Raw genomic sequence first — 16,495 nt, forward strand, 5'->3', positions numbered from 1 at the left:
AGAGGCCATGGATGGTTGGATGCAGTTATGACCAGTTCTGCGGACTTCTAATGATCCAGTTCCAAAAGATTCGAAACATATCTACGTATTAAGAATATAATTTGTGAAGTTTGCCGGTGAACAAAGTAATTGAAATATCAGTAACACTCGAAGACCGGTTTCCCAATGTTCTTTCTAACAGCATCAACAACCCTCATAAATAAGCAAACCAAAAATTCCAGAAACACCACAAGTATGATTGATTATCCATCTTTATATTCTGTAGGTAGCAACAATATACGTATCGATGTTACAAAACTGAGCTTGTTCCGCCCTCACTTCTCTCCACTCTGAGTAACTATATGAATTCACACCAGACATGAAAGAAATTTCAGATAAAGGAAGTTAACCTCTTCCCTTCTCGGAAAAAAACTCATGATCTACTAGGGCTGCAAAACCCAAGGGGTTAAAAAGGGAAGGAAGTTTTCACCTCTTTCCTTCACTGTGTAGAGCTACCTGAAGCAAAAGATGTTGCCTATTGACACTGAAAGAAGACCAGTTCTTTCTAATTACCATCAGCAACAGCAAGCTGTAAAGGGTAAAAGATGGCGGGTGGACTGCATGCGGAGTCAGGCAGAAAGCCGGAGTGCCATCTGCTGGAGAAGCAGTCTCTTTTGAGCAGCATTGATGACACCATTGCACTCTGCATTAACAAGGACCTCTGTCATGATGGCTGCAGCATGCCCAGTGGGCTCCTCAGATGCCCTCCTCAGCATAAACACCTGCACCAACATCAAATCACTCTGTATACATTGCTTCCATAAAAAAAATGCTCTCTGTACAAATAATTAAACACTCCGCTGCGTTTTTAGCTGAATTTATCTGGTATATCTAGTTCTGGTTTAAGGCTTTCACTAAAATCACTGACATGGTTAACAATTATAAAAGATTAAAAGAAAGTTAGACAACACTTTAATACAAATTGAAAAGATGTATGCATCACAGTTTTTCACATGCAGCCTTAAGATATCCAGGTAAAGGCCTGAACCCTCATGCATCAGAACATAAACAAAAATGGCCTGGCATCATCGATGCATGTGGCTTCTTATTTTCTTCTTATCTCAAGAGTACTTGTTTTTAACCAGAAAAAAAAGGAAGGTGATTGACTCAACCAAGTTATATGCTTCTATTCTGTCCTTTAAAATGCATGAATCTAACTTCTCTAGACAAAAAACTAGGCTAAGCTAGAAGCAAATGATGCACGGAGGAAAAGACAGACTACCTGCCCATGATGAGTTATTTCCAGGCAACCGGGCTGCTGAATCCATGGTTCCCCATCGACCTGGACAGGAAATGGACTGTGGATGTGCAATCTTATCACTTTTCCTTGGGCCAGCCTTCTGGCTTGCGAAAGTCCTACCTGTCAAACATTGAACATACCACTTATTAGAGAGGAACATATTGTTTAGTTCTGTGTTATTTGGATTATACTTTTCCAGCTCATGATCTCAAAAATGTTTGCTGGCAATCATCTCGGTCTATAACTAGTACTTCTAACTTTTCCTCCAAAAACTTGTATTTCTAAATTGTATGTTTTGATGTATCTGATCATTCTCGACATGTACATAATTACGCACAACCATGCAGAAAAAGGGCTTGAAACCAATCATTCTAAATCCGGTGTGTTAATAAAGTTAACTGATAGCAATAAATTTTTATTCCCGTCATAGTATCAGCAAGGTAAATTTGAATTTCTAGTAGAACTTGAAAGAAAATAATCAAACCTGAAGTTTCCCGAGGTGCCATGTTCCAGATATGCACACAACTTCAAGTGTTTTATCATGCATTGATTGGAGACCAAAATCATCATCATGCTCATAGTCATTTTGCCAAAGATCCACCCCTCCCATATAGCTACCAATATTTAGCACAAGCACACCTTCAGCATCCTGATAACAGGAAAGTGAAATGAGAGAAGCACAAGGGATGCAAGAGAGCAAGCAGCAGCCAGCAGATCGATCAAGTGCATGCATGCCAGAGAGAGAGAGAGAGAGAGAGAGAGAGAGAGAGAGAAGCAGAGAGAAAGAGTACAATTTCACCTCTGGGATTTCGATCTCATCACCATCAACTTCAAGGCTCACTTGCCATGGTAAATCAGCGCAAGCTCTGTCCACCATATCCTTGGCACCTTCTTTGGCATATCGCAATTTGTTCACAAACTGTAGATAACAACATCAGTCAAACACAAAGTTTCACAGGTATAGTGTAGAAAAACTTATATTACCTTTTTGTCCTCATCTTGTTAAAAAACATGAAGGCATACCAAGATTCTTTTCGATAAAATACGGTTGAAAAATTATGTTCTCCACAAAAATGAGTTGCTTTGAATTTTCATAGTTGCCTAAGTAGTTCTTGCACAATAGGAATCTTGTTTCATCTACAATCAAGAAATTAAACTAATAATGACGGTCAAATAAACTCTTGGCCGAATTTCATTTTGGCATGAATCATGTACAAAACTGGGTGTCTGCCTATACAACACCACCTCATGCTTTCTTCGAAGCACAGATTGCTCAAGACAATGATAACTGAAGAAATGCATCTATTCAACAAATACATAACCTTGCAATAAACCAAAAATGACTCTTGACTTGTCCACTTTGAAGATTCTTCCTCTGGAGAACCTAAACTTAAACTAGCACCAACATCTCCCTCAATTTGTTAACAATTGTTCGTTATTTTTCATTTGACAATGGCTAAGAATTGACAATGACCTGGTTAGAAAAAGCTCATAGGAAAAAGGGATGTATGTTACTTCATAATTTGCACCAAATCAAATCCAAACTACTATTTAAGATCTTTTATGATAATGTCTCTGTCAAGAAAAACCATAGATTATTCTGTCAGAATTAGTTAGACAGTTGAATAGACACTTAATTTGTGACCAGACACTTGACTCCTATTTCTCTGCTCCTATAATAAATGTCTCAAAATGAATAATGCAATTCCCTATATCACACATTTTTCTTGCTCCTATATCTAGGCTCTTTCCAAATATAATGAACCTAGGAGGGCTGATCTCTAATTATACGAGTTTAAGTGCTAGATCAAAGAAATCAGTTTCTATACCTGCAAAGTTGTTGTAGGTTTTATTGCATGCCCCACTCTTGTCCGAAGTTTCACGAGGAAGTCCGCAACAACTCAAAAAAATCCCATCAGATTAAGAGCAGGTCACTCCAATGTTGATTGCTCCACCTTAGTTTATAAATCCACTACTATATAAATGAGAAGATTTATTTGATCAAGGAAAAATTGGTTCCACAACAATAGATCCTTTGATTTCCTTCTGCTATTTACTATTGCTTCCCTTCTTACATCACCCACCTAATGTTACATGATATCCAGGATCCATACCATATCAAAAATGTTTATGTAATTCTTGGAATTATATCATAACATGAGATAGGCTTTGAACATAAAGACAATTTCTACATTCCAAATTCTTCTAGATGTGAAGCTAAATAGGACTCCATGAATAAATATTGCAAGTCTAAGATCAAGACCTCAAATAAATTTGCTTCCCTGATCCATATTATTGACACATTAATAAGATTTCTTCTCCTTCCCTTAAAAACCAGTCAGATTAGTTCATTGTCCTGAAAGAACCCTTATGATATTACAATGAATGAGTACAATGAGTCCATGCCTCCATGGTTCTATCACGGAACAAAAATTAATGTAAATTAAAACAAAAGTTGGATATCATGAAACCTAAAGAAATAAAGCATTACTTTAAGTCTTTAGAAAAGGCTTCATATTGAACCTTTTTTTTTGAGAAACTTCATAATGAACATTTAACAAAACTTATGAAAGCAGTTCACTGAAATTTAAACAGCATGTTAAATGAGAAATATGTAAAGCAATATAACTACCCAAGATAAAAAAATTCCAGTGAAAAGGGAGTGCAGGAGTAACCTGGCTATAGAACTTATCAGGTCTTTCTTCGCGCATCATGTGAAAGTCGTATGCAACCTTTGCATCACATCCAACACCTACACGATATAGGTTGAAGGGAGGAAAAGGATAAGTACTTAAGAAAATTCACACCGACCAAAGTGGGCAGCAATATAAGCCAGCACACCTAGATAATTTGTCATAAACTTAAGTTTCTTTGTACTGCAGCTTTGCTCCCTATCATATTCTTGGATAGCAACATTCCAACGGTCGAGCATTGTGATTGCAGCATGGTCAATGTCATGCAGCAGGGCACCCAAACCACCTTGTCCTTCAACAGAAGACAAACCTCCTCCCCATCGCAAAACCCTGGACAAGTCATTTCCTGTTCCAAGAGGTAGTATAGCAACAGGTGGAGGAGATTCGAACTTTTCCTTTTCAATGGCATCGAGAACCCAGGCTACAGTACCATCTCCACCACATACAAGAACTCTAAAATATTGCACGTTACGGAACAATGCCAGTCCTACCTCTGGTCCCTGTGAAGCACTAAGCTCAAAAACCTGAAATTATAATCCTTAGAATCAGTAATATCACCAAATACTGATAAATATTGCACAAGAACTGAATACTGATGACACTCCAAATGGTATTGCATGACAACTGAATACCGAGGACACTGAAATGGTTTGAAAACATTCATTTAAGAAGTACAAATTTTAGAACTTTAAAAATGCAAAGCTATCAGGGTTCTACTTTCTAATCATTAATTTGAGCCAATTCATAAAAAATGCTGCAACATATTCAAGAGAAACAGAAGGACCCCTCTTCCACAACAGATCAATCGAAGGCAGAATATGCCAAACAATTATCAAGGACAAATGGAAACAGGCACAAATCCATCATTCCAGGGTTCAATATATCACAGATCAGATCAAGTCAGACATCTGCAATCATTTTTCTCCATGCATGTAACATCTTACACTAGAAATGAGGAAAAGTATTAATAAGATAATGTCATAGCTAAAGCAACCTAAGGAAAACGGACCTGTAGAGGATTCAACAACATGTTCAGTCTCCTTCTAAGAGAAGGTCCATATTGAGCTCCACTCTTGGCATTGATGAAAACAAGAAGAGGCCTGGCATCCTGTGGCAAATCAACCAATTTGTGCTCCTTTTTATCAGTTGTGATCATGGTGCCTCCATTCTTCTGGATGCAGCCATTTTCAGTGAATTCAAGACTTGCTAACCCGCCATCCTGCTTCATAGAGTATCCATTCTTCTTTTCATTCGTGCTGACCAATGCAACAACCCCTCTAAGCATGGATTCAAGTACTGATCCTTTTTCTGAACTGTTCTGCAATTTGCCATTAGGATCTCCATAAAAAGAAGCATAATTGTACCCATGCTTGCTCCGGTTACGTCGCCTTCTAATCCGAACCCTAACTGATGATGCTATAATCTCTTCCTTGATAGAATTTAACATGCCACCAGTTGCTTGCCCTGTGTTTAATTCTTTCACACAAAGCGGAGACAGAACAAGCCTTCTAAAGGGACCCAAATCACAGACATTACCCGTCTCTTTTAATAACTTGGCATGACAGTCAACATGTATCAGGCGCTGACACCACAAGCAACGCCATATAGGTGAAGCACCAAGGAAAGGTATACCACATGGTTCATCACAGTAATAGCAAAAGGAAGATGTATCAGAATTGTCATCCATTTCAACCCATCTTTCTGACCAATGGTGCAGCAAGTGGGATGCACCACCTTGTGCTACACACTTGCAATCCTTTGTGGCAGAGTGGGAACAGTGAAAATGAGCTGCAACACCACATATGGAGCAACGGTGAAGAGGAACGTTACAAGCACCCTTTGCACCAACAGTTTGTGTAGAGACCAATGAAGATAAACAGACACAACATGTTGAAGGCTGCTCACTATGACAATAATCTTCCATCCATGTATGGCGTGAAGTTGGACATTTTAATGTCTTCCGTGCCTTCTTCTTTTCCCTAGCAGCAGCTTTCACCCAGTTTAGGGATGCCTGTCTCTGCAGCTTAAGGAATGCATAAATGAGGGCCAACAGTCCAAATGATCCAGCGGTGACAAGCCACCCGAAAATATTCGGACCAGACACATCGGATTCAGCAGCTAGTTTCAAGAGTGCAGAACCCAAGTCCATCACTATTGACCAGACTTGCACCTTCCCAATATCTATTGCTTCTTATTGAACTCAACACTCGCCACAAGCCCTAGCAGCAAAGAGACTCCGAAGCAAACCTGGAACCAAGGTGCAACCAACATCTAGTTTCTAATTAAACAGCACTGGATGGCACTAGGTTTGCAGCAAACAATGACATCATGAAAAATCATGCAAATTGAAAAAGCTAGATGGTAAACATCCGATAAGGAAAAAAAATAAATTAATATGACAACCGATGGTATGATAGCTGTAGCTCAAACCTTGCAAAACAGAAACAAAGAAATCAAACAGAAACTTGGCTCTGAGATGCATTCTTAGAACAGAAAATGGTTTGACCCAAGTACAATTTCATATCACAGCCTTCTAAATTCATCATACCAACATAAATAGGTACGCAAAAAAATTGTGATTTTAGGACAGCAATAAAAGAGAAAGTACAATCTTCTTTTAAGTCCAATACATATAAGAAGTCCAATCCATTAATCAAGTTTCAACCAGCCCCCCTTTCCAATCAATACCAAACATCATGCCACCCAATCTTTATCTAAATCTTCACAGATAAATCTCTGCCTTCCCACCATCAATTACCGTTCTTCCCGCAGAATTGAAACATATCCACAGTATTTAAACATTATTAGCAATTAAGAACTAGGAGACCGACCTTATATCAAATTCATTACAAGAAAACACAGAGAAATTTCAAAAAAAAAAAGAAGAAGAAAAGGAAATACGAGTTTACAGATGACACGCACGCATTCAAGGTTATATCGATCCAGAATCCAATTAAAAAAAATCAAAACATTGCATAAACCCAAAAAAAAACAGCCAAGAACAACAACTACAAGCAATCGCCCCACCATCCAATCAAACCCAGAAAAGATCGGCACCAGATCTATCCAAGTTAAACCTCAACCAAAAAACCAAAACCATCCCCCGATCCACATTCCCAAAACCAGAATTCATCCCGGAAACGAAGCAAAACGTACCTCCGAAATCGAAACCAAACGCCAAACAAAGAGAGAGAGCGAGAGCGCAAGAGATTCGAAACCGCCCGAAAACCTAAATCTCTCTAGATTCGTCACCCTTTATCGATCTCTCGCTTGGAATCTTGAAGGGAAAGGAAGCGCGGAATCGTGGGACCTTGTTTAAGGGGCGGGGCGGAAAACGTCGTCGTAGTCGTCGTCGGAGTTGCCGGTTTAAAGGCGGAGGGGGCGGGACTCCGTGAACGAAAGCAGCGATTTTTTTTTTTCTTTTGTGGTTTTCGTTTCTTTCTTTCCGCCCCTCTCCTCGCCCTCCGCTTTTTTTCCTGTCTTTCTCAAATAAAGAAAAGAATAAAAAGGAAAGGAAGGAGTTCGAACTCTTTTTATTAACTTCTCCGTCACGCTGTTTGGACTTTAGGGGAGCTCCCACGAGGAGGGATTCCTGGTATTACCGAAAAGGAAAGAAAGTGACCGAGAACGCTTGGTTAAATCTTGGTAGCTTTTTCTAACTACTCGTTTGATTCGTGAAACCAATATATATATATTAAAAATATGAGGTATTTAAAAATAATTTTAGCATATTTGATTGATCATGAAAAAATGGTCCGAAGTAAGTATGTTTAGTTGAATATCTACTTTTTTAAAAAAAATTATATAAAATATATATTATATACTTAATAAAGAGAAAGATCTTACCTATATAGATTTTGATGGCTTAAGAATATTTTTTAAAAAAAAAACTTTAATTTTCATGTCTTTCATGAATTTTTCTTTCCACCAATCAAACAAGAGGTATTTCTTTATTTTCTTGTTGATCACACTTTTCCTTTTTTGTCTGCGAACCAAACGAGCCCTAAGGATGCTTGTCGACTATTGATATAGTTTTTTTGAGTTATATATAGTAGATAAATGAACACATTATTCTATAATGAAAAATTTATAGTTTTTGATTTTTTTTTTCCAATGATCATGAAAATAAATGGTTCTAAAAGCTCTACTTGAAGGATGAGTAGGCTGCAAAAATGAAGCTCAAAAGTTGGCTAATTTAGGCTGCTTTTTTTTTTAGATATTTTTATTATTTTAAAAATTCTACCAACCAAGGTAGCAAGCGTATGCCGTTAAAGCTAAGTATTAATTTAATTTTGCATCATGCAAAAATCATAAATCCACTCTTCTACAAAAACAACTCTGTACTAATTGAAGACCAAATTTAATCCTATTTTTAATTGCTCATAATGGATTTAATTAACTATTCAACAAATAGTTGACTTAATGAATTTTGGTAAAAGCTAATATAGTTTTAGCTAGTTGGAGCATACATTGAGCTAGATTGGTCTCATACGTTGGACTTGGACGTGACGCACTTGACAAATGCATAAAGATTTATTGACCATACCTACTCTAGTTGAAACATTCAAGGTCCACTTTAATTGAGCCTATTTACACACACAAACCTATTAGGGCTCGTTTGGTTCGCAGGAAAAGGAGGGGGGAAAGTGTGGTCAACGGGAAAGTAATGAAATGTCTCTTGTTTGGTTGGAGTTTTCAAAGGAGAGAGATGAGAAAGTTGTATTTCCATGAGAATATGATTCCCACATTTCATGGAAAAGTCTTTCCCATGAGAAACATGGAAAAGTTACTTTCCCATGAGGTGGGAATCACTTCTTTTTTATTTTTTCCCAAAAAGACCCTTCAGCATTAAAGACCTAATTTTTATTAAGGGCATAATAGGAATTATACATAACTTTCCTAGGAAAGTGGATGGTCAACCAAACATAAGCACTTTGAAAATTTGTCACTTTCCCATTGTTAACCAAACATGCCAAAAGTACTTTCCTAGGTATCCTCTTCCTAGGAATCTGATTCCCAGGAATCATATTCCTAGGAGGAAAAATACTTTCCACGAACCAAACGAGCCCTTATTCTCAACTTACATAGTAGTAGTGGCACTCCTGCCTTAACCTCAGATTATTACTTTATTTTTTTAAAAAATTTCTTCAGATAGAGTACTCGAAATGTCTGAAACAACATCATGCCAAAGAAGTGGCACAAGGCTACTTCGCATCTCCTTCCACCGCTTTTATAAAGAGAGTACACAGTGGTTTCTCTATAAGGTGAAGCAAAGTCATGTTCACATAGGCAAGTAGAAAGGAAATGATACGACCGAACTGAAACTTCTTGGAATTGCATATGAAATTAGAAATTAAAAATATATATTTGGATTGCCCAGAGAGGCTTTAAATGACTAGACACACAACACTTGCTCATTAGCTCGACTCTTGCCTACCCCACCAGACAAGGGATTCATCAGTTCTTGGCAGCCGAATTGCAAGTCTTTTTGTTCGGTTTGATTGGGAGAAAATAAATCTAATATTAGATTATCATATTTAGTATAAAAAATAGATAAAAAATAATAAAATAAAAGATGGAGAAGATAATAAATATCACGAGAAGGATGATATTTGTTTTTCATATTGGATTACTGAGTGGAGGTAATATGAAAATATTATTTCTTAAAAAAATACTTTTACTTATATTATATTAATAATATATTAACTATATCATATAATTAATATTAATTATACAAATATATATTATATTAATATAATATATATTCATTAATAAGCATTAATTATTAATAACAAATATTTCTTAATTATCAATGAACCTAACAAAATATTTATAAATAATTAGTATATTTATTTATATACCAAAAATACTAAATTATATTTATAATAAGAAATATATATTTTTTAATATATGTATAATTAATTTAAAAAAATATATCAACTCATATATGTCGAAATTAATTGAATGAGTTCAATATTTTCAGCCATACATTATTATAATATTTAAAAATAAAATATATTTAGTAATAAAATACCATACGTCAAATTCATGCATTATGAATAGTATAATTCAAATTTATTAATATAATAATTTTATAATTTGTCAGCGAAAGCAAACTAAAGATCCAATCAATTTCGAGAATTTCTCTTAAAATCTCAGACTTCAGTGAGCATTCAACTGAAATCTTGATGAGCAGTACAAGATGATATAGTATTCTTAAATAGTTCTTGGAGGCTAGGTTTTCTAGCTTTCATAAAAAATCGAGATAGATGAGGAGTCCATCTCCTACTTCAAGTCGAATATGGTTCTATTTTCTACTCCAAATTAAATAAAATTCTATCTTTTACTCTAAGTCAAAAGAGCTCTATTTTTTTTTTCATTTTCTATTCCAAGTCGAATAAGATTTTATCCTTTTTTTTTTTCATTTTCTACTCCAACTTTTATATCCGAACCGGTCAAGAGGACTAAATTCAGTTTTTTATTAATTGGGCTGCGTATTGCATATCAAGAACTGGGAAGTAAAAGATTATTTGAAAATGGTCCAGATTCTCGGCCTGGGATGACTTCAGTTGGAGGCATTAATTGCTCTTCAAGGTGGTGCAGGGGATGGGCAAGTCCGCGAGAATGACCGAAAACTACCATAATTTATTGGTCTTAGACAAACCTAAGCTTTGACAGAGTAAAAGGCAGTATGCCGCAGACATTTTTGTTTCGAATCCAGAACAAGAAGCCTCAGAAACAAGCAATTGGAATTGGGAAGAGGCTAAATTGGATCCTGTTCATAAATTTCAAGGATCATAGTGAGAAAGCACAATCCAATTATTGATAAAACAACCATGTCTTGTAACAGAAGTTCTACCCAATATGAACATTGGATGCTGCTTTACATTTAAAATTCAGATCCAAATGCAATAGTTGCTGGATTCCCAGTCTTGGTATAAATAAATTCCAATCAGATTTTTCTTTTTGCAATAATGTGCTCACAACGAAATGTTTACCTTCATCATTGATGTCAGGTCAGTAGTATATCAACCTAATTATAATTATTAGCTATCGATAAGAACCTCCCTTCCGTTACTGAATCTTTCTATGAGCATCAAGAACAAGCTTCTTGAATCCAAGAAACTATACATATATCTTATAGCCATTTAAATTCAAGGAGCACAGTATGCTGTATATCAAACTTGACTGGAAGAACTGATCTCATTTTCAAAGTTCAGATTAGCAGGTCCAACAAGTATATATCACATTTCTTTGGTTGTTACACTAGGTTTCACACTTGCACAACTTCAAACCTTATTTTTTCTTTACAACCACTAGTTCGTTTAGATTGTTGAATTCCTTATCCCCTTTACCTTTTAGTGGCCATGCCTTAAGCAATAGACTACAGAAAAAGGCAAGGAAAAAGGCCTTGCCTTTTTCGCGAGATGATTTTCACTTGAAATGGTCACTGCAGGCTGTAATTTAAGGATAAAGATATAATAATGACCACCAATATCATGCCAACCCCAGATCAAAAAGGAAAAAAAAAGTCCAAATTCAATAATAATGGCTTACGTTTTTACTTCCAAATTCATCTTTATTGCTTTTCTGTGGTTAAAGAAATGTCAGAATTCTCAAATTTGTCTCCTGGAAGTTCTTTGGTCTCAAGGAATATAGAAAGAGGACGAGAAGGTTTTAAAAATTTAAATCTGAGTTTCCAATATCATGAATTTGGGATTTATTCTAATATATCAACTATCGAAATTTTATGAGTTTACAACTTTCTTTCTGAAACTCATTTAAAATAACTGTAATTGTAATTTTCTGGTATGCTGAAGCCTGGCTTTATTGGTTATTAACACAGATATCGTATAAAATACATAGTTGAAAAAGTAATGGCAAGTAAATATTCCCTTGCACCATTTCCATACCATTATATCATGATCATGTGGAAGGTTATCACATGTGAAAGATTGCCAATAGTAATAGAGTATGCATCGTAGGCTCACAAATCCACAATGAAGAACACAAGTGTTACAGAATTCTGATTTGCTAGCTTTTCTGCATATATTCAAGTCTGTCTACAATGAGAGTGCTTGTGGTGCTGCTTTCAAGGTCTTTCTATAGAACAATGTTTTGGTATGAGACAACACTGAAAGGGGAGTACAACTATCTAAAAGGAAAGTATTTATTGATCATTCAACGCCCAACTAATTCATCATGTACATTCCAAATGCCACATGCTCGTCACATGATTTAAACTATTATAGAAAGGCATATTGACACAAGGTGAAGAAAAAACCCCAAGCAAGAAATATAGCACAACCTTCTTTTCGTTAAAAAAAGAAGAAGAATAAAAGAAGGATCTTGTGTAAGATCATACCTTATTCTGAAAATTTAGCATCATACCTGGAGTTCCTTTTTATTTAGCACACCCTCCAACAAAAGCTTTATATTCTGCAACAAAAAATATGAAAAAACCTAAATTTGAACTAGAAACTAGGAATGAAAGTCAGATTGCAATTAAAGTCATGGAAATTAGAAGAAGAGTAGTCTTCAATAAACAAAAACAATAACATTGCGACTAGACAGACATCAATTAAGATTCTCCATACTTCAATTAAGACAGGCATCAATATCAGCTGGACATCAATTAAGTGGCCATTGCTGGGAATGCTAGTGAATGGGGATTTAGATTCTCCATACTTCAGAAGAAAAAGGATTTGAGGGCACATATGACATGCTTTACTTAAAATTGCTCTCGTTTAACTCTTTGATACTAGTTGAATAGGACTGAACAACAAAGAAAACTATCTTGGATAAGAGCACATGCTGGCTGTGGTGATTTGTATACAATTTTGACACTGGTGATTTAAGCCGTTAAGCAACATGAATATTGTCAATGATCATGCACAACAGGAGCCAACATAGTATAGCAGATGGCTTAGCTAGGGACGTGGTAGCAGTTCTTTACCTTTTTTGCTTCTCTTGTATTTTCCTCCTCCCATTCAGTGGCCTTATCTACTAATGGAGCTTGTTCTCTACATTATTTCCCTTCCTTCGGGAATATTATAATATAAGCACAAGATCAGAAGAATAGAGCCAAAATTATAATATAACAACCTATGCATTCAAAATTCTGAGTCCTATCCTTTCAGAATTTTTCAAGATAGAGAACTCAATAATATGTACCAAACACCAGTATCCATGCAACGTAGACACAAAATAGCAAGAAGTTTCACAAAGCAACAAATCACCTAGTGTAATTGACAGAGAAGCTATTTTAACAAATGTATTTGTATGTGCCCATCTAATGTTTTAAAAGATAGAGAAAATAAAGCTATATGCATCTCTTGAAGAAGCAAATGTTGTTTCTTGGAGACAAAGCAACTAGGAAATACTTGATATGAAAATATTTCTGAACTAGATGCAAATAAATATTGGTATATCATAAGTTTCCAACTGTCAATCATGTAGAGAACTAGAATGTGTACTCATTGAAAGATAAAAAGAAGACATAAAAGCAACCTTATAAATAAATTATGAGATCATTATCCTAAAAATGATTTTTCAGGATTGAAAAACAAAAAAGATAGACCAGACAAAATAAATTTGCATGACACAGGAAATACACTACTCACTAGAAGGAATCTAGCCTAGCTGTAAGGATATTACACAGAAAAAATAATGAGTTCCAGCCATGCTTTTTTAGTTTTGCCAAGTACAAAAATATTCCACATCACCCATATATGTTAATCATTACAATTGGGATAAGATAGTCTAGAGGGAATTTTAACAACTAATGCACAATTTTGCATCTAAAATGTGATGCAGCCATCAATTTCATGATAAAGAACATAACATGGGTAGACATATTTGTGTATGTTTGATACTGGGGTGGGGCTGTTGGGGGTAAAATGGAACTAGTTAAAAGAAAAATGGGATGATATTTGCGCAGCATATCAAGCTTTGGATGTGCATGCTTGCATGTCTATCAAAGTGAATTGGTGGGCATGCATTTGATGGAATCACTCATATGCATGTGACAACAGTGCCTTCAATTAAATTTCTTGTCATGATGCATTTTACATAATCTCAATACCATATACATCTCTGAGGTGTTGCCATGACTCGACATAAACAATACTAATTTTTCAAAGCAGATTAGAACAAGATAAGATATCTTTATCATATGAGAGTAGTATTGTCAAAACTGTCACTTTAATCTTGTGTAAGCACCAATAGCAAGTTCTTTCAAGCACTCTAAGAAGGCTTTGTTTCAACAGTTGGAATGTTGCATCAGACACTCTCATATCAACTCCAAAGAGTTACAAACTTACAATAGTTCTCACATTAAAAATTGTGAAACAGTCTGATATTGAACCTCCAGTTAGTCGATAAAAACAGAACAATTCTAGCTGCTACTTGTGTTAATCAAAATAATCCACATAACATGATTTGCATATGCTTATCATCCCAAAACAGTAAGATTGGCTGACAGTTTTCAATGGAAGATAAGGAACAGATCTAGGATCATCTGTGAAGCCTATTGTGGTTGCTAAAATTTAGTCGAGGCAGATTCACCTGTAAGTATGCTGAACTTACAAAAGTAAAGAGGACCAACAATAAGAACAAAAAAGAAGAAGATAGAATCATCCCTTGGATCTTTAGATATACAAATTTTCAGCTGGATTTGCACGCTGTAAATTCTACATAAAATTCTAGTGTACAATCCAAGTCAAAGTATACAAGACTAAACAAAATATCATAATTTGAACAAATCGTTTTTGTATAAAAGATTCCAATCAGAATCACCAGAAGAGACCAACTCAATGCAATCTGCACTAAGGGATTCTGTGCATGAACTTGGTCCAGAAGGAGCCTCTGCCATGCTCTTTTGAATTGCAGTTTCATCACAAGCAAATTCAATAGGCCCAAACCCACTGGCTAAGTGCCAGTCATTTCCATCTTTTGATATAGAGCTTCCAATATTTGGCTCAACTCTAAGACCAAACACTGGCTCCACTTTATCTTCTCTATGACCATTGAAATTATCCTCATCATCAGAAAGTCACTGACAGCAATCAAGTCACCCATCTCAAAAATCGTACGGATTTGTCCTTCTCTCCATGATATCCTTATCTCTTCCCATGGCAAACCCCTTCTTGAAAACAAGCTTCTTTTGCAGAGGTCCTATTGCACGAGGGCTTCTGAAAATGAATTAAATCTACAGAGTTTGAAGATGCGGCTGTGCATCCAAACTGGAAACTATGCCCTGGTGATGGCATAGGATCATTTACCTCATCAGTTTTCGGCTATGGCGACAAGTTTTTGGTCCCAAGAATTGGCACCATTAAATCCATCGAAATGCAGGCAAACCACCTTGTTTCTTGACCTAGAAAAGGTTTCCCCAGAAAAGGGTGAAGTCTAAGGCAGAACCATAGCGGCATCCTCCTCTTTGTTTGTAAGGCTTAGGAAACTTACATTTGGAAGATGTTGCAGCCCTTTCTAAAATCATAGAGAAAGGACTAATGCCCGTCCTGGTAGAAGGAGTATTTTGAAAGCCATAACCAGATAATGGCGTTGTTTTGAGGACAGGCAAGTCGAGACCCAACTGCTCTTCAAGCTCAGGCGATTCCATAGGCTTAGAATTAGCAGGAGAAAACCTCCAAATCCCAAGATCAGGTAAACACTCAGACCCAAAGTAGACACCTTCGTGGACACCAAGCCATTTTTCAGCACATCCTCTTCTCCTTCCTCACAAGGAGATAGAAGCCAGTTCACAGAAGCTTCAGCATTGCAATGCGACAGCTGAACTCTAGAAATAGAACTGAAACTACTGCCGATGCCGGAATTCACATTCTCTGAAGGTGAAGACAGCCAATGGATGATGGAAGCACCAGCGATGGGAGCTGGTATCAAAGAATCCCAAATTTCTGAATTCATGGTGACCTCCATTCCACCTCCACCGACAGTGAGTATGCCTCTCGGCCTACATTTCATCCGGTCGTGGACTCCAGCGATCACCTGGCTGGTGGTAAAGCAGGCAGGCGTGGGAGTGACAGAGGACCCGGCGGGGACCTCCGGGGATATGGAGGCCCGAATTGAAGGCGTCGTGGCTGACGTTTGTGTATTTGAAAGCATCTGCTCTCCTTCCTTCACGTCCCAGACCACCTTAAGAGCAAAAGCAGGAAGAGTTTTCTCCGGGGTGGAAACCGGACAATCTCCGGATCTGAACGGATTCAAAGTCTCAACCTTTCCCTCAAAACCGACCTCAGCGCAAGGATTCGTACAATCCGACGCATCGCCGGAGCTCCAACCCTACCCTTCGGAGCTTGGCTTCCGCGTATTCCACCTCTGGAGTAGATGAGCGGTTCTGGGCGCTACTTCGATTTAAGCTGTTTGGACGCTTCCAAGCTAGGTTTCGAAGCATTCTTCCGAGAGCCCGGGAATGCCTTCACGGAATTCTTGGAGGCCAGCGTTCTAGAGACCGGAGGGGCCGCTCTGGGAGTTCTTGAAAGCAAGAAGAGGAGTTTGGCAG

General features: G+C 36.9%; 1 protein-coding gene across 1 annotated transcript; it reads right to left on the reverse strand.

Moving 5' to 3' along the window:
- Positions 1-215: 215 nt before the first annotated feature.
- LOC103701706 (diacylglycerol kinase 2) lies at positions 216-7,458 on the reverse strand. Its single transcript, XM_039122763.1, has 8 exons — positions 7,129-7,458; positions 4,982-6,219; positions 4,121-4,496; positions 3,955-4,031; positions 2,079-2,198; positions 1,764-1,928; positions 1,262-1,399; positions 216-761 (listed from the first exon to the last, which is right to left on the reverse strand). Exons 2-8 carry the CDS (start codon positions 6,119-6,121, stop codon positions 609-611), a joined length of 2,169 nt encoding a protein of 722 aa, XP_038978691.1. The 5' UTR covers positions 6,122-6,219; positions 7,129-7,458; the 3' UTR covers positions 216-608.
- Between the last annotated feature and the right edge of the window lie 9,037 nt (positions 7,459-16,495).

This window comes from Phoenix dactylifera, unplaced genomic scaffold, assembly GCF_009389715.1.
Source record: "Phoenix dactylifera cultivar Barhee BC4 unplaced genomic scaffold, palm_55x_up_171113_PBpolish2nd_filt_p 001731F, whole genome shotgun sequence".
Lineage (NCBI taxonomy): Eukaryota > Viridiplantae > Streptophyta > Magnoliopsida > Arecales > Arecaceae > Phoenix > Phoenix dactylifera.

Excerpts from the sequence above, each read along its gene's own strand:
- LOC103701706 (XM_039122763.1), bottom strand. The coding sequence starts at position 6,121 with ATGGACTTGGGTTCTGCACTCTTGAAACTAGCTGCTGAATCCGATGTG. Across the intron at positions 4,032-4,120 it reads GTTTATGACAAATTATCTAG|GTGTTGGATGTGATGCAAAG; the intron begins GTGTGCTGGCTT and ends TATATCGTGTAG. Across the intron at positions 762-1,261 it reads AAATAACTCATCATGGGCAG|GTGTTTATGCTGAGGAGGGC; the intron begins GTAGTCTGTCTT and ends ATGTTGGTGCAG.